This window comes from Silene latifolia, chromosome 9 (assembly GCF_048544455.1).
Source record: "Silene latifolia isolate original U9 population chromosome 9, ASM4854445v1, whole genome shotgun sequence".
NCBI classification, from domain to species: domain Eukaryota; kingdom Viridiplantae; phylum Streptophyta; class Magnoliopsida; order Caryophyllales; family Caryophyllaceae; genus Silene; species Silene latifolia.
The window spans coordinates 140813221-140824895 of NC_133534.1; the positions used below are offsets into that span (position 1 = coordinate 140813221).

Below are 11675 nucleotides of genomic sequence, written 5' to 3' on the forward strand. Positions count from 1 at the left end.
CATTGGCATTCACGAGAGTCATTCTAAACATAGAATGCTAAGGGTAACGAGTTCTTGGTGTTTATGTCTCTACTTTGTGTCTTGACATGGCACGAGGTATTCGAACGGTTCCAATTTCCCATAAAAATTGGTGGCGACTCCACAAATGCAAACGCTTGTTCTCTTCCTTTCCCAAGCGCCCCCGTGGGCCCGCGTTCACATATTCGCCGACGATCTATGGTGCCGATACAAGGTAAATTTTCTCCATCAATGAATTAAACGAATGATCCTCTTAAAAGCTAATTGAAGAGAGCGATACAAGGACGAGCCGAATTGTCATATCATGTTTTGAGATCCCTAGTTTTACGAGAGGAATTTGTTCTTTGGCTTCTCTTAAATTTGTTTTTTTCGATTACACCTATCTCTTGTAAGTGTCGTTTGACGATTTATTAATGAATTGATCTTTTCCTTCAAAGAAAAGAAGTTTAGGGGTACAATGTAGAATTAAAAGAAAAAAAGAGGGGTACAAAATAGAAAACCGAAAAACTCAGGAATACGTAGAATATCCTAAGGGCTTGCTTGGATTGAGGGTAAAAGAGGGGAATGAATAGGGGAGTGATATGTAAGGTACGTTTTCTATGTTTGGTATGAGGGTAATTATTCACCTCCTGAATCTATTACCCTCATGAAGGGGTAATACATTACCCACCCTCCCCCTGGGTAATGATTAAGGGAGTAAAACATCTAGTCAGTTACTCATATTCCAAACCTATCTTCAAGGAACTCATTACTCAAGTAATTAACTTCTCCAGTAATTATCGCCCAGTTAAAATTTAACTCTGATTATTCCATGGATTCCAGATAAGCCGAGTAGGAGATTGGTATGGAAAGAGCGTAACCCAAAAGGCCAAAAAAAATTGGGAGGTTAACTAGAGTGGGTGGAGTTGTTAAACCCAATTGGTGATGCTGCAAAACCCTAACCTATTATATCCTCTTGACGCCCTCCCTCCTTTCTCTGTTTCACAAATTCACACTATCTATCTATCTATCTTTGTATCAGTAATTGAGTAGTACCAGTAATTGGTATTCGGTATTTAGGGAGGATGCCGTTGGGTGAAAGAGCACGGGATAAAGGGGAGTCTCGTTACTGTGGAGTAGAGACTGAGTTCAGCAATGACATGCCTCAACTTCTTTCATTCCACATTGATGCCGGTTTCGACTTCGTTCTTTCTCCCTTGGTTGATCCTACATACAGGCCAAGCCTTGATAGTTCCGATTCTGGGTCCCTACCCGTTGCGGGTTCCGATTTGGTATTGAGTCCATCGCAGTGGAGTAGTCATGTAGTTGGGAAAGTGAGCTCATGGATTGACTTGGACTCTGATGACAAACTGCTCAGGGAAGATTCTGAGATGATACTGAAGAAAGAGATAGCATGGGCATCTCATCTCTCACTACAGGCTTGCCTTCTTCCAACACCAAAGGGAATTTCTTGTGTCAACTATGCTAGGTGTGTCAATCAGATTCTACAAACCTCAAACAATTTGCAGGTGCCCTTTTTAACCTTCTGCTCTTCCAACTACAACTATTTTTTTTTTTTTTTTTTTTAATTTCTCACCTCTAATTATGTCCCCTTCTACTTCAGCTCTGGCTCAGAATCCCTTTAAGAAAGCACGAGGATGGCGATCCTACTGATGACCAATCACTAGTAACCAACCTTTTTTTTTTTTTTTTTTTTTTTTTTTTTTTTTTACCTCATCTTTGTTGTCGATCCTCTTTTAAGTTTACAATTTTGTTGCATTTGAAGCCTTCCCCATGCTCATGAAACCTCATTCATTATTGATCCTTTTTTGCTTGTCCTCTGGATGCTCGCTTCTCATTCTGTTGTTAGGTTCAATAGAATCACTTCATTATCATTTTTTTTCCTATTCAAACAGGGCGGAGATCCTGTTGATTCTTGGGAGACATGGAATTCATTTCGTCTTCTCTGTGAACACAGCAATCAACTTTCAATTGCATTGGACGTTCTGTAAGTTTGATGCCATCAGATTAGCTGTCATTGAATCTATATCTATATACTCCCTCCAATCCTCTATTTTCTTCCTCTTTACTTTGGGCACAAGAATTAAGAAATGGAGTATTATATTGATAAAAAGTTGGGTGGGGTTTGGTGATAGGAGAGAGGGATGAATAATTAAGAGTTAAATAATGAATTGTGGGCCACAAATTTTAAAGTAAGGAATAAAATAGGATTAAAAAAGTTGGGTGAGTGGGGTAATAGGAGAGAGGTATGAATAAAATAAGAGTAAAAAGTTACCAAAAATAGAAAGGGGAAGAAAACCTGAATAACCGTTTTAGGAAATAGGGAAGAATATGGCGAATTGGAGGGAGTATATTAATATATATACTGATTTTTTTCTTATATAAATAAAATCTGTTCGTACTAGGAGTTCACTTCCTTCCTTAAATTCTTTGGGGCGCTGGTTCGGAGAACCTGTACGAGCTGCTATACTACACTCTGGTGTAAGTTTAAGCATCCCGCCTCTTCTGAAGTGTTTTCTCAATAGTTTTCTCCCCTCTTTACCGTTTTTATGTATGTTTGTTCGCAGTCTTTTATAACAAATGGTCATGGATATCCTTGCTTATCAAAGCGCCATCAGAAGCTAATCACTGAATTCTTTAATCATTCAGTTCAGGTAGTTTTGAAAGTTTCAGTTTACGAGTTTAACTATGCGCTAAGAATATGATGATATCATTGCCATTTTCCTAAAATGAGTTCCTAAGCTTATACTCAGGTGTTGACAAATCTGTAGAATGGTTAACCACTTCTTGCACTGGGGACTATACGTATGCATCATTTAGCCTAGGCCAATTTCTTAGATCTTTAAAAGTTAGACTGAGGACTCCATAATGTTCATTGACAACATGACTACTGTACATGTGCCTGTGGCACACTTTTGATACAGGAATCTTACAAGATTTTTATGCTATTATTTTCGTTCCTCTAGCATTTATTTCAGTAGTGGCTGTCTTCTTATTCTTGTCGTGTCCTTTTGAATCTAAATACCAGGTAGTCATGTCTGGAGGCAAGGCAAGCACTGAGTTAGCAACAAACAACACAGGCAATCATGTTGGCAGTGAGTCGTGGATTGTTTTTTTTTTTTTTTTTTTTTTTTTTTTTTTCCAAAATATTTTTGCCTACCCCTTGTTCCTTAATGTGGTTCTGCTGCTTCTTTGGTAATAAGTCTAAATTGGGTACCTATTTGGTAAGGCCATAAAGTAAAGTGATACGGAGTATTACATTTAACGCTGGGACCTAGTGTTAGGGAAACAGGCTTTAAGCATTATTAAGATGCAAAGTATGATTCACAATTGTCTTGCATGGTGTCATATAGTACTCCCCATCCCCTATGTTACTCTGTCTCTTCTTATTCCCTCGCATAGTCTTGTATGACACTCGACACTCGGACATGAATATGACACTTGGGACACCTCATTTAAAGCCAAAAAATATGCATATTTTCTCGAAAATAGCAGACTCCAACACTTTGACACTCACCCCTGTCGGAGACTTCTAAACGAGTTTGTGTAACATAGTTAGCCCCAAAAAGAAAAAGAAAAAAAAACACGGGGTGTTAGTTTGGAAAGGCACACTTCTGGCACGCGATAGCCCAAGGCTGTAGTGCAGTTGAAGTGCGCCTTATAGACAAGGTGCTGCCGGTGAGGCACAGTGGCACACTACTATAAAATTTTGACATTTTTTTCTTCTAATTCTTTTAAAAAGCCCTTTCTCTGTTACGTTATCCCTAATGTTTACTGCTTTACATGTTAAACGTCTTAAATTCTGAAATATGGAAATATTCCACAAAATATCATCTAAAAAATTCAAATTTGTTTGCAAAAACTGTGTGCCTTGTGTCTATATAGGGTGCGCTTTCGCCTTTCGCCTTTCGCCTTTCGCCTTGCGCTTCGTCGTCTTAGACCCTTCTCACGGTGCACCCCGTGCCTTTTAAAAGTAAGCTTGGTGCCATGCTGTGATGTAGGGTTGTGTTTTTTTTTGGTTTAAATGGAAAGATAAATGCTCTTTTGGAAAAAAGAATATTATCAGGCTCTTATGTAAAACTGAAATGTATTGGTCATGTCATTTGATTTAGTCTGAGCTTTCTGATGTAATCTAAGCCACCCTCTTTTCTTGCTATGGTTATGTCAAATAGATAGTGTTCAGGCTTTTATTCCTGACATGCCTGTGTGTCTGCTATATTGTTTACAGTTCATTTCAGCCTAAACCACTTCTAGCTGGCAGTAATGTAGCCCAATAATTTTGTTTGGCTGTCGTGTCCCCAAATTGTTTGATCATCTGTTTTTTAAGATGTCTTGACTACTTTATTTGTTTCTCAAGGTAAGAGGCATCCTCTCAAACAATACTTGCACTACATTGGTTATTTGTATCAAAAGATGGATCCGCTCCCTGAACAAGAGCAATTTGAGGTAGGCCTATCTCCTTGAATTTTGACATCAAATGGTCAATGGTGTATATATTGTGAAACCATAATCTTTTTTTGTGAATCTTATTGCAGCTTGGTTATAGGGATTTCTTACAGTCGCCCTTGCAAGTGAGTTCCTTTATTGTTCTTTGTAGTCACCTTCATGGTTGTCTATTGTCTTATTTATCTTAATTGGTAAACCATTGTAACTTGTCAAAAAGTTATTTAATTGTCTGGCCTATAAATGTTGGTGCATGCAGCCTCTTATGGATAACCTTGAGGCGCAGACATACGAGACATTTGAAAAGGATACAGTAAAATATTCACAGGTGAGACATTTCCATGTTCTGTGCATTATGGCTTTCACTTTTTCATACACTATACGATAGAGGGAAAATGTCCCTTGTTTGGTTCATAAATATGGCCGGAAGCATCCAAATTTCACCCGTACAAGCCAAATTACAGTCTTCGATTCAGGAAAGATATGGAAGATAAACACCATCTCTCTCTCTCTCTCTCTCTCCATTTGACTGTTGATTTTAGCATTGGGGAAAGATACACAAATTGGATAATTTTCAGTCATTACCTAACGAGGATCTTAGGAATATAAACCTACATTATTCAGAAGACCATTGTCAAACTGACTTGGTGTATATTCTAGATTGTCGGTAAAAAATGATGATCAGGAAGAATCTTACAAAAGAACAACCAACAAATACCACTACACTACACATCATTTAAGTACTCTAAAATCTTAGCACTTATGTTGCTGCACTTATGAGCTTCATGCCATAAACTGATAGTTCTCCCATATATTCTAGCCCAATTGTGCTAGCATACTCACACTTGAAGAATAAGTGGCTGTGGGTTTCACTAGCTTGTTTACATAAACAGCATCGATTAACAAGCTGCCCTCTAACATTGATATTGTCAACTGTACTCAACCTCCTTTGCATTGCTAACAAGCCTCACTCTTGCCCAATTCTGCTTTCTGTACTTAGGTCTCATAATTTCATACATTACACTCGTACTGAATTCACCCCTATTCGTCATAGTCTGATATAGTTGGATAGTGTAATCTCTGGAGTTTGAGTCCCTCTCTTTCGTGTGAGTTGACTTTTCTTTAATTTGTTGGTGACGACAGTACCAAAGAGCAGTCAGTAAAGCTTTGCTTGATAGGGTTCCTGATGAGAAGGCGTCTAATGTAACCACGGTACGTAATCGTTCATTCCTGATTCGCTGATACCATTTCTTTCCCCTTTCATTGTCATAAACCTTTTACACCTTGTGTGAATACCCTTACTTTTTAGGAATAAATATGCCTTGCATACCATCATCGAACTAGGGCAATTAACACTGGATTATTATTTGCAGGTGTTGATGGTTGTTGGAGCAGGCCGTGGACCGCTTGTCAGAGCATCATTAGAGGTATAGTGAGCTTCCTCTTGAATCCCCATTCTATGAAAAAGTCAATGGCCTAACACTCTGTTACGGTCCCAAGGAGAGTTTTATAATAAAGGATTAGCTTAAATTTTGTTCTGATCCCATAGAAAGTTTTTTTTCAAGTTTGCTGAATGAAACAACTGCGTTATAGATTTTTCATTGGAAAGCAGGCAAATATTAAGATTTGTTTGTCTTACTTGTTCTCGATGTTTCTGTCAGCATAAGCTTATACGTAATTTTTGGTCACTTAGGCAGCTGAAGAAACATCCAGAAAGTTGAAGGTCTATGCTGTGGAGAAAAATCCAAATGCCGTAATTACTCTTCATGTAAGTTGCATTTCAGCCGTCGATATTTTATAATCTATAATTGCTGACCATGTAGATTGTGCTACTGTTTTATACCTCTTGACCTTCTCCAATTTTAGGACCTGATTTAATTGTGGGGTATGGAGTTTCCCTTTCTACTACCCCACCTCAAAACTCTCCAACCCCCCATTCATGCATCACCTTCTTAGTTCTTGCTATCCTCATTGGTCATGAACGATTAATCTCATTTTGGCAGAACGTATCACCCATTCTTCGTTCATTTCTCTCTTTCACCACTATTTCCATCTCCCAACATTGAATTTTCCATCTATAGGTTCCTTCGCCTCTAAACTTGTTACATTAATCCCTGTAGGGTCTAAGTTGTACTAGATGAATGTTAAAATAATACCACTGTTTGTCTTTAAAACGTGTGATAAGGGGAAATTAACTGTGGTTTGGAATTTCATTACACAATGACCCTCCATAACGTGGGAAGAACATTTTTATACATTGCTGTACCTTATGCATGGGCTAATGTTGGATTTGAATTTTTTTTTCCTGGACCAGAGCTTGGTCAAACTTGAAGGATGGGAAAATGTTGTTACTATAGTATCTAGCGACATGCGTCACTGGGATGCCCCTGAGAAAGCTGACATTTTGGTAAGTGTGCACTTTGTAATCAAATACGCTGTCGGATTATACTTCCATAGTATGTTTACTTACCTACATGTTTCTAATTTAAATTCAGGTTAGTGAACTATTGGGTTCTTTTGGTGATAATGAGCTCTCACCGGAGTGTCTCGATGGAGCCCAGCGCTTTTTGAAGCCAGATGGCATCTCTATTCCCTCATCGTACGTAACAACTTATATGACGAATCACCATTGTTAAATTATTAAATAATACATCTACTGCTTTTCACTGAATAAACCCATCTGACTTTTCTTGCGACGCAAAAAAAGTTAAACGAAGCCTTATTCACCAATAGAGGACATAATTACTTAATCATGAATTTACCACTTCTAAAGCTGAAGATTTGCCTTATGGTTGTCTAAGGTGCATTTAGTTTTAACATTTGCACGAAATATATGTATACAAACAACAACAACATTACCCTAGTGCCTCAATGGCTCCCGCAAATTGCGGGGTAAGGGGGGGTCGGATGTACGCAGCCTTACCCTTGTGTTAGAAACACAAAGAGGCTGTTTCCGAATGACCCAAGATGAAAATTGCGTCGAGAACTGCATCGAAGGACTGCTACTTCACAAGAGAAAGAAGCGCAACCACTTTAGTAAGCCATTTTGCTTTACTCCATCATAATCTAGAACCAAAGAGTAAGGAGAAAAATGATGTCTTGTAATATTTGCTGATTCTAATGATGATAAGCTTACATTTTAGCAAAAAAAAAAAAAAAAAAAAAAGCTGAAGATTCAGGTGTAGTTGTCTTTAATTCCCTTAAATTGTTTCCTTTCAGGTACACAAGTTTTCTCCAACCCATCACAACCACCAAATTGTATAATGATGTATGCATGTTTCCATCTTTTGTGATCCTATTATTTTCCTATCACCAGTTTGTTTGATTTTCTTTCAACTGATGTAGGTTAAAGCACATAAAGATCTTGTACACTATGAAACTGCCTATGTGGTAAAATTACACAAAGTAGCAAGGCTTGCCCCATGTCAGCCTGTATGTGATCTCTTGCACGTCTGCCTTCAATTGTTTTGTTCTTAAGCACCCGTTTCCTCTTTGTTTATATCATCTCTAGCTAATGAATGTACTTCAGTGTATGATAGTTCCTTGCAAACTAATGGCGATGCTTCGCTTTTTTTAATGAAAACAACAGGTCTTCAGTTTTAGCCATCCGGATTCCTCACCCAACAAAGACAATCAACGGTATACCAAGGTGAAATTTGAGATACCTAGTGATACTGGATCGGCATTGGTTCATGGTATGTAAGTGGCTTGCTACTATTTGTTTGAATGAAACTAGTGCACACAAGAGTCTGAATATAAAGATTTAGAAAAAATTGTTGATAATAGCTTTTTAAAATTCAGTCGTTATAGATGGCAATTGAGTTCAGTTATGACATTTGTGGTATACTTGGTTCATATTTACTGTTTGATGTAATTGGAAATTTAAAGTTTTCCAACGGCTGTGTAAAAGGAAAGATTAATTAGAGGGCGTATGTTCGCCTGTTAGGTTGTTTTCATTTTCAATGTGACCGAGGACTCACTATTATTCGGGTTTTAATTATGATGAGATAAGGCAAAATGTCTTTGTAGGAGCCTTGTAAAATGAAAGTTTAATCAGGGCATGTGTTGGCCTGTTAGGAGGTTTCCATTTCCATCGGGGCCAAAGTCTATCCTTTGGTTTTGACGTATGATTGAATAAAGTAAACTGGCTATGCTTATTTATTTGATCATGAAATAACATTTATGACAATTCATCATGGGTCATCTAGAAAAACTTCTGTTTTTATAACATAGAGGTAAGGCCATGTAAATCCGCTGGAGGCCGGAGGCACTACTGGGTATTTTTGTAGGTCAAAGAAGGGATGTACATCTGCGAGTCCTTGACATTCCAATTATTTGGATGTTCGGAAGTTAGATAAATCCCTTCACTTATTTTTTGGCAGGATTTGCTGGCTACTTTGATTCAACGCTTTACAAAGATGTACACCTTGGAATAGAACCAACAATGGCAACACCAAATATGTTCAGCTGGTATGTCCTATGGATTTTGTTTCTTTATTATATGGAAACTCTTGTTTCTGTTGAAAGCTTTTGGGTACTATTTTATTGGGCATACTGGCCATTTTTTTTCGAAGAAGGCATACTTTACATTTTGCATTGGTCTTTTGATCTATATGCCTATTCTTTCTGCATCTTGTTACCTTTTTTTGGGTTCTTTTATCTCAATTGTACTTGCCTTCTACCTGCCTTCGACAATTCATGTCGGCTGATCCCAAATCATTTTTGGATGAAGGCTTTGTTCAAAAATGATTTAACGTTTCCAAATTACAGATATTATTTGATCCCAAACTAGAACAAATAATAGTTAGCGGGGCTTGACAATGGGTTTTGTTATTCTTTTTCACTTTGATGCTGAAACTGAATTAGTGAAACCTGGGCTTTGTTTTCTAAGTTGTTATTTCTTGTTCAGGTTTCCAATCTACTTCCCATTGAGAACACCGATATGCATAAAACCTGGGATGCCTCTAGAAGTTCATATGTGGCGATGTTGTGATTCTTCCAAGGTTGGTTCCTATGATTCAATTCCCCTGCCCCTATTCTCTCTTCCTGCTCTTCTCCCCTTGCTTCTCCAACTGATGCACTTGATGGTGCTGGTGCAGGTTTGGTATGAGTGGTGTGTTGCGTCCCCTTCTCCATCGCCTATTCACAACAGCAAAGGTCGCTCATATTGGGTTGGTCTTTAGTAAGCACATCTCGTACTCCGCAAGTCATATTTCGTTAGAATTCAAGATGGATCCAAGTTTCAATAGCTGGCCTATATCCCAACACAAAGAGCCGAACACGAAATTTATGGTGTAAGACTCTAAGCACATATAGTCTGTGTTTGTGAAAGTGGGATCAAAGAAAAGGCATTGATGTCAGATCTTTCACATTATCTGGAGAGATCCTGTCCAGAAAATCAATCCCCGTCAGATTACAGTCTTGTGGAACTTTGTTTAGTGTAGTTTTAGCTAGGTTATGTTTGTGTTGGTTATGGTCATGTGACAGTTGTGGGATTTGATTAGGTGGGCAGGTGGGTTATGTCTTGTCAAGACGGGTGTTGGGTTTGTTTAATTGAACGTTAAGATGTGATTTTGGTCTGTACTGGTGGTACCTCCAGTGAACAAATGTTCGTTATGATGAGCGTTAAGGCAGATTACAGAGCGATAGGATGAGATTGTGCATGTATCAAGATTTTGGGTTACATGTTTGAACCAGGGACATCTATTCTTCGCTGTATGATATACAGTTATATTATCCTCTGGAGGCAATTGTTGATATTTTATCTCCCGACGTCACATCGACTTCTTCGTAGTTGATAAAATCAAATTTTCCCGAAAATAACTATTTGGAGTATTACATTTAGGTGTATATCTTAGTTTTTTATTTATTTAATTTTTTTTGATAGCTGTGAAGAAAGAGTTCTACATTATAGTGGTACGGCTCACTAAACCATACCTATAAACTACAACATAAAGCACTAGAGTACTACTAATAACATAAACTAAAACATGGTAATAATTGCATCGGTTAACAACATCGTGTTGATGGCGCACGACGAAAGTCTCAACACGCTCTTCATAATCAATATCTACCCCAATCTCTAAAGGATGAGCAGCGCTGGCCCAAGGAAAACACTCATCTTTGCTTGTCTTAATTGATGTAGCTTCGGAAAAATACCTGTAACAAGACCCAAGAAAGGGTCTCGGAGATTCATCTCCTTGGCTGTGAAAATCTTCCTCAGAAAACCAACGAGCCTCAACAAACTCATTTTTACTCATCTTAACCGATACAGCTTCAGAGAAATACCTGCAACAAGACCCAAGAGAGCGTCTCGGAGATTCATCTCCTTGGCTGTAATACATCTCATCTGGAAACCAACGAGCCCCTTGACCCAAAACGAGAGAACAAAGTGCACTTACGCCCCAAGAACGTAGAAAGAAAAGGAGGAAAGCAGACCACAAAAATCTGTTTCCAGAGGAGAGCAAACTCCTACACTTTGGAACACAACCCCCGTTGACCAGAACCTCGTAGCCAAGAAAAGCGAGTAAAAAGGTAGATAACAAAGTGGGCAACCACTTGAACATTCCCCTTACCAACATCAACTCTGAAAACCGCAGTGAGTTGGGCTCAACACAGACCTGATGCAAAGTAACCTTCATCCTAATTAACCCGGAGATAAGGGGACAGGACTCCCCAAACCAACAGGAACTTATTATTTGAATTAACAAAAGACACAAAAAGATGGAAATACACATTAGTCAGAGGTGAAACCACCGCATCCGACCATCCAACGACACAACCAAAGAACCCGACTCCACCCTACGAACACGCCTCCACAGAAAGACAAAGTCCCAGCAGCCCAGCTTAACTCCTACCAAAAAAGAAAACGGACCCCACACGCCATCCACGAACATCACGGCAGACCCTTCAACCACCAACCCCGAAAAAGACACTGAGACTCCAAATTCCACAACAAAACACCCCCCCCCCCCGGGACCATCGGCTACTTGCTACAAAACCAACCCTAGAAACACCCCAACCCGATAAACTGAAACAGGAAAAGGGAACGATCAGAGGGGAGAGGGGCGAGGGGAAGGGGGAAACACCGAATCGTCCCAAAACCGTCACCACAAACAAAAAGGACACCAAGAAGAGCTAAGCTCGACGACCCATAAAAGAAACGGGAACATACCAGGGCGGGGAAAGGGGCGAGGGAGAGGGCAAAACACCCT

General features: G+C 39.0%; 1 protein-coding gene across 1 annotated transcript; it reads left to right on the forward strand.

The window, feature by feature from the left end:
- Nucleotides 1–803: 803 nt before the first annotated feature.
- Nucleotides 804–10225, forward strand: LOC141600115 (protein arginine N-methyltransferase 1.5). Its single transcript, XM_074420297.1, has 20 exons — nucleotides 804–1526; nucleotides 1622–1684; nucleotides 1914–2005; nucleotides 2424–2499; nucleotides 2586–2672; nucleotides 3047–3113; nucleotides 4376–4464; nucleotides 4554–4589; nucleotides 4721–4789; nucleotides 5605–5673; nucleotides 5835–5888; nucleotides 6155–6229; nucleotides 6776–6868; nucleotides 6957–7060; nucleotides 7681–7729; nucleotides 7807–7893; nucleotides 8051–8156; nucleotides 8844–8931; nucleotides 9371–9464; nucleotides 9561–10225. Exons 1-20 carry the CDS (start codon nucleotides 1083–1085, stop codon nucleotides 9642–9644), a joined length of 1926 nt encoding a protein of 641 aa, XP_074276398.1. The 5' UTR covers nucleotides 804–1082; the 3' UTR covers nucleotides 9645–10225.
- Nucleotides 10226–11675: the final 1450 nt, after the last annotated feature.

What these genes read in the sequence shown, in the direction of transcription:
- LOC141600115 (XM_074420297.1), top strand. Translation starts at nt 1,083, where the DNA reads ATGCCGTTGGGTGAAAGAGCACGGGATAAAGGGGAGTCTCGTTACTGT. An exon ending in AAACCTCAAACAATTTGCAG is followed by an intron (nt 1,527 to 1,621) that starts GTGCCCTTTTTA and finishes CTTCTACTTCAG; the next exon opens with CTCTGGCTCAGAATCCCTTT. An exon ending in ACACCAAATATGTTCAGCTG is followed by an intron (nt 8,932 to 9,370) that starts GTATGTCCTATG and finishes TTTCTTGTTCAG; the next exon opens with GTTTCCAATCTACTTCCCAT.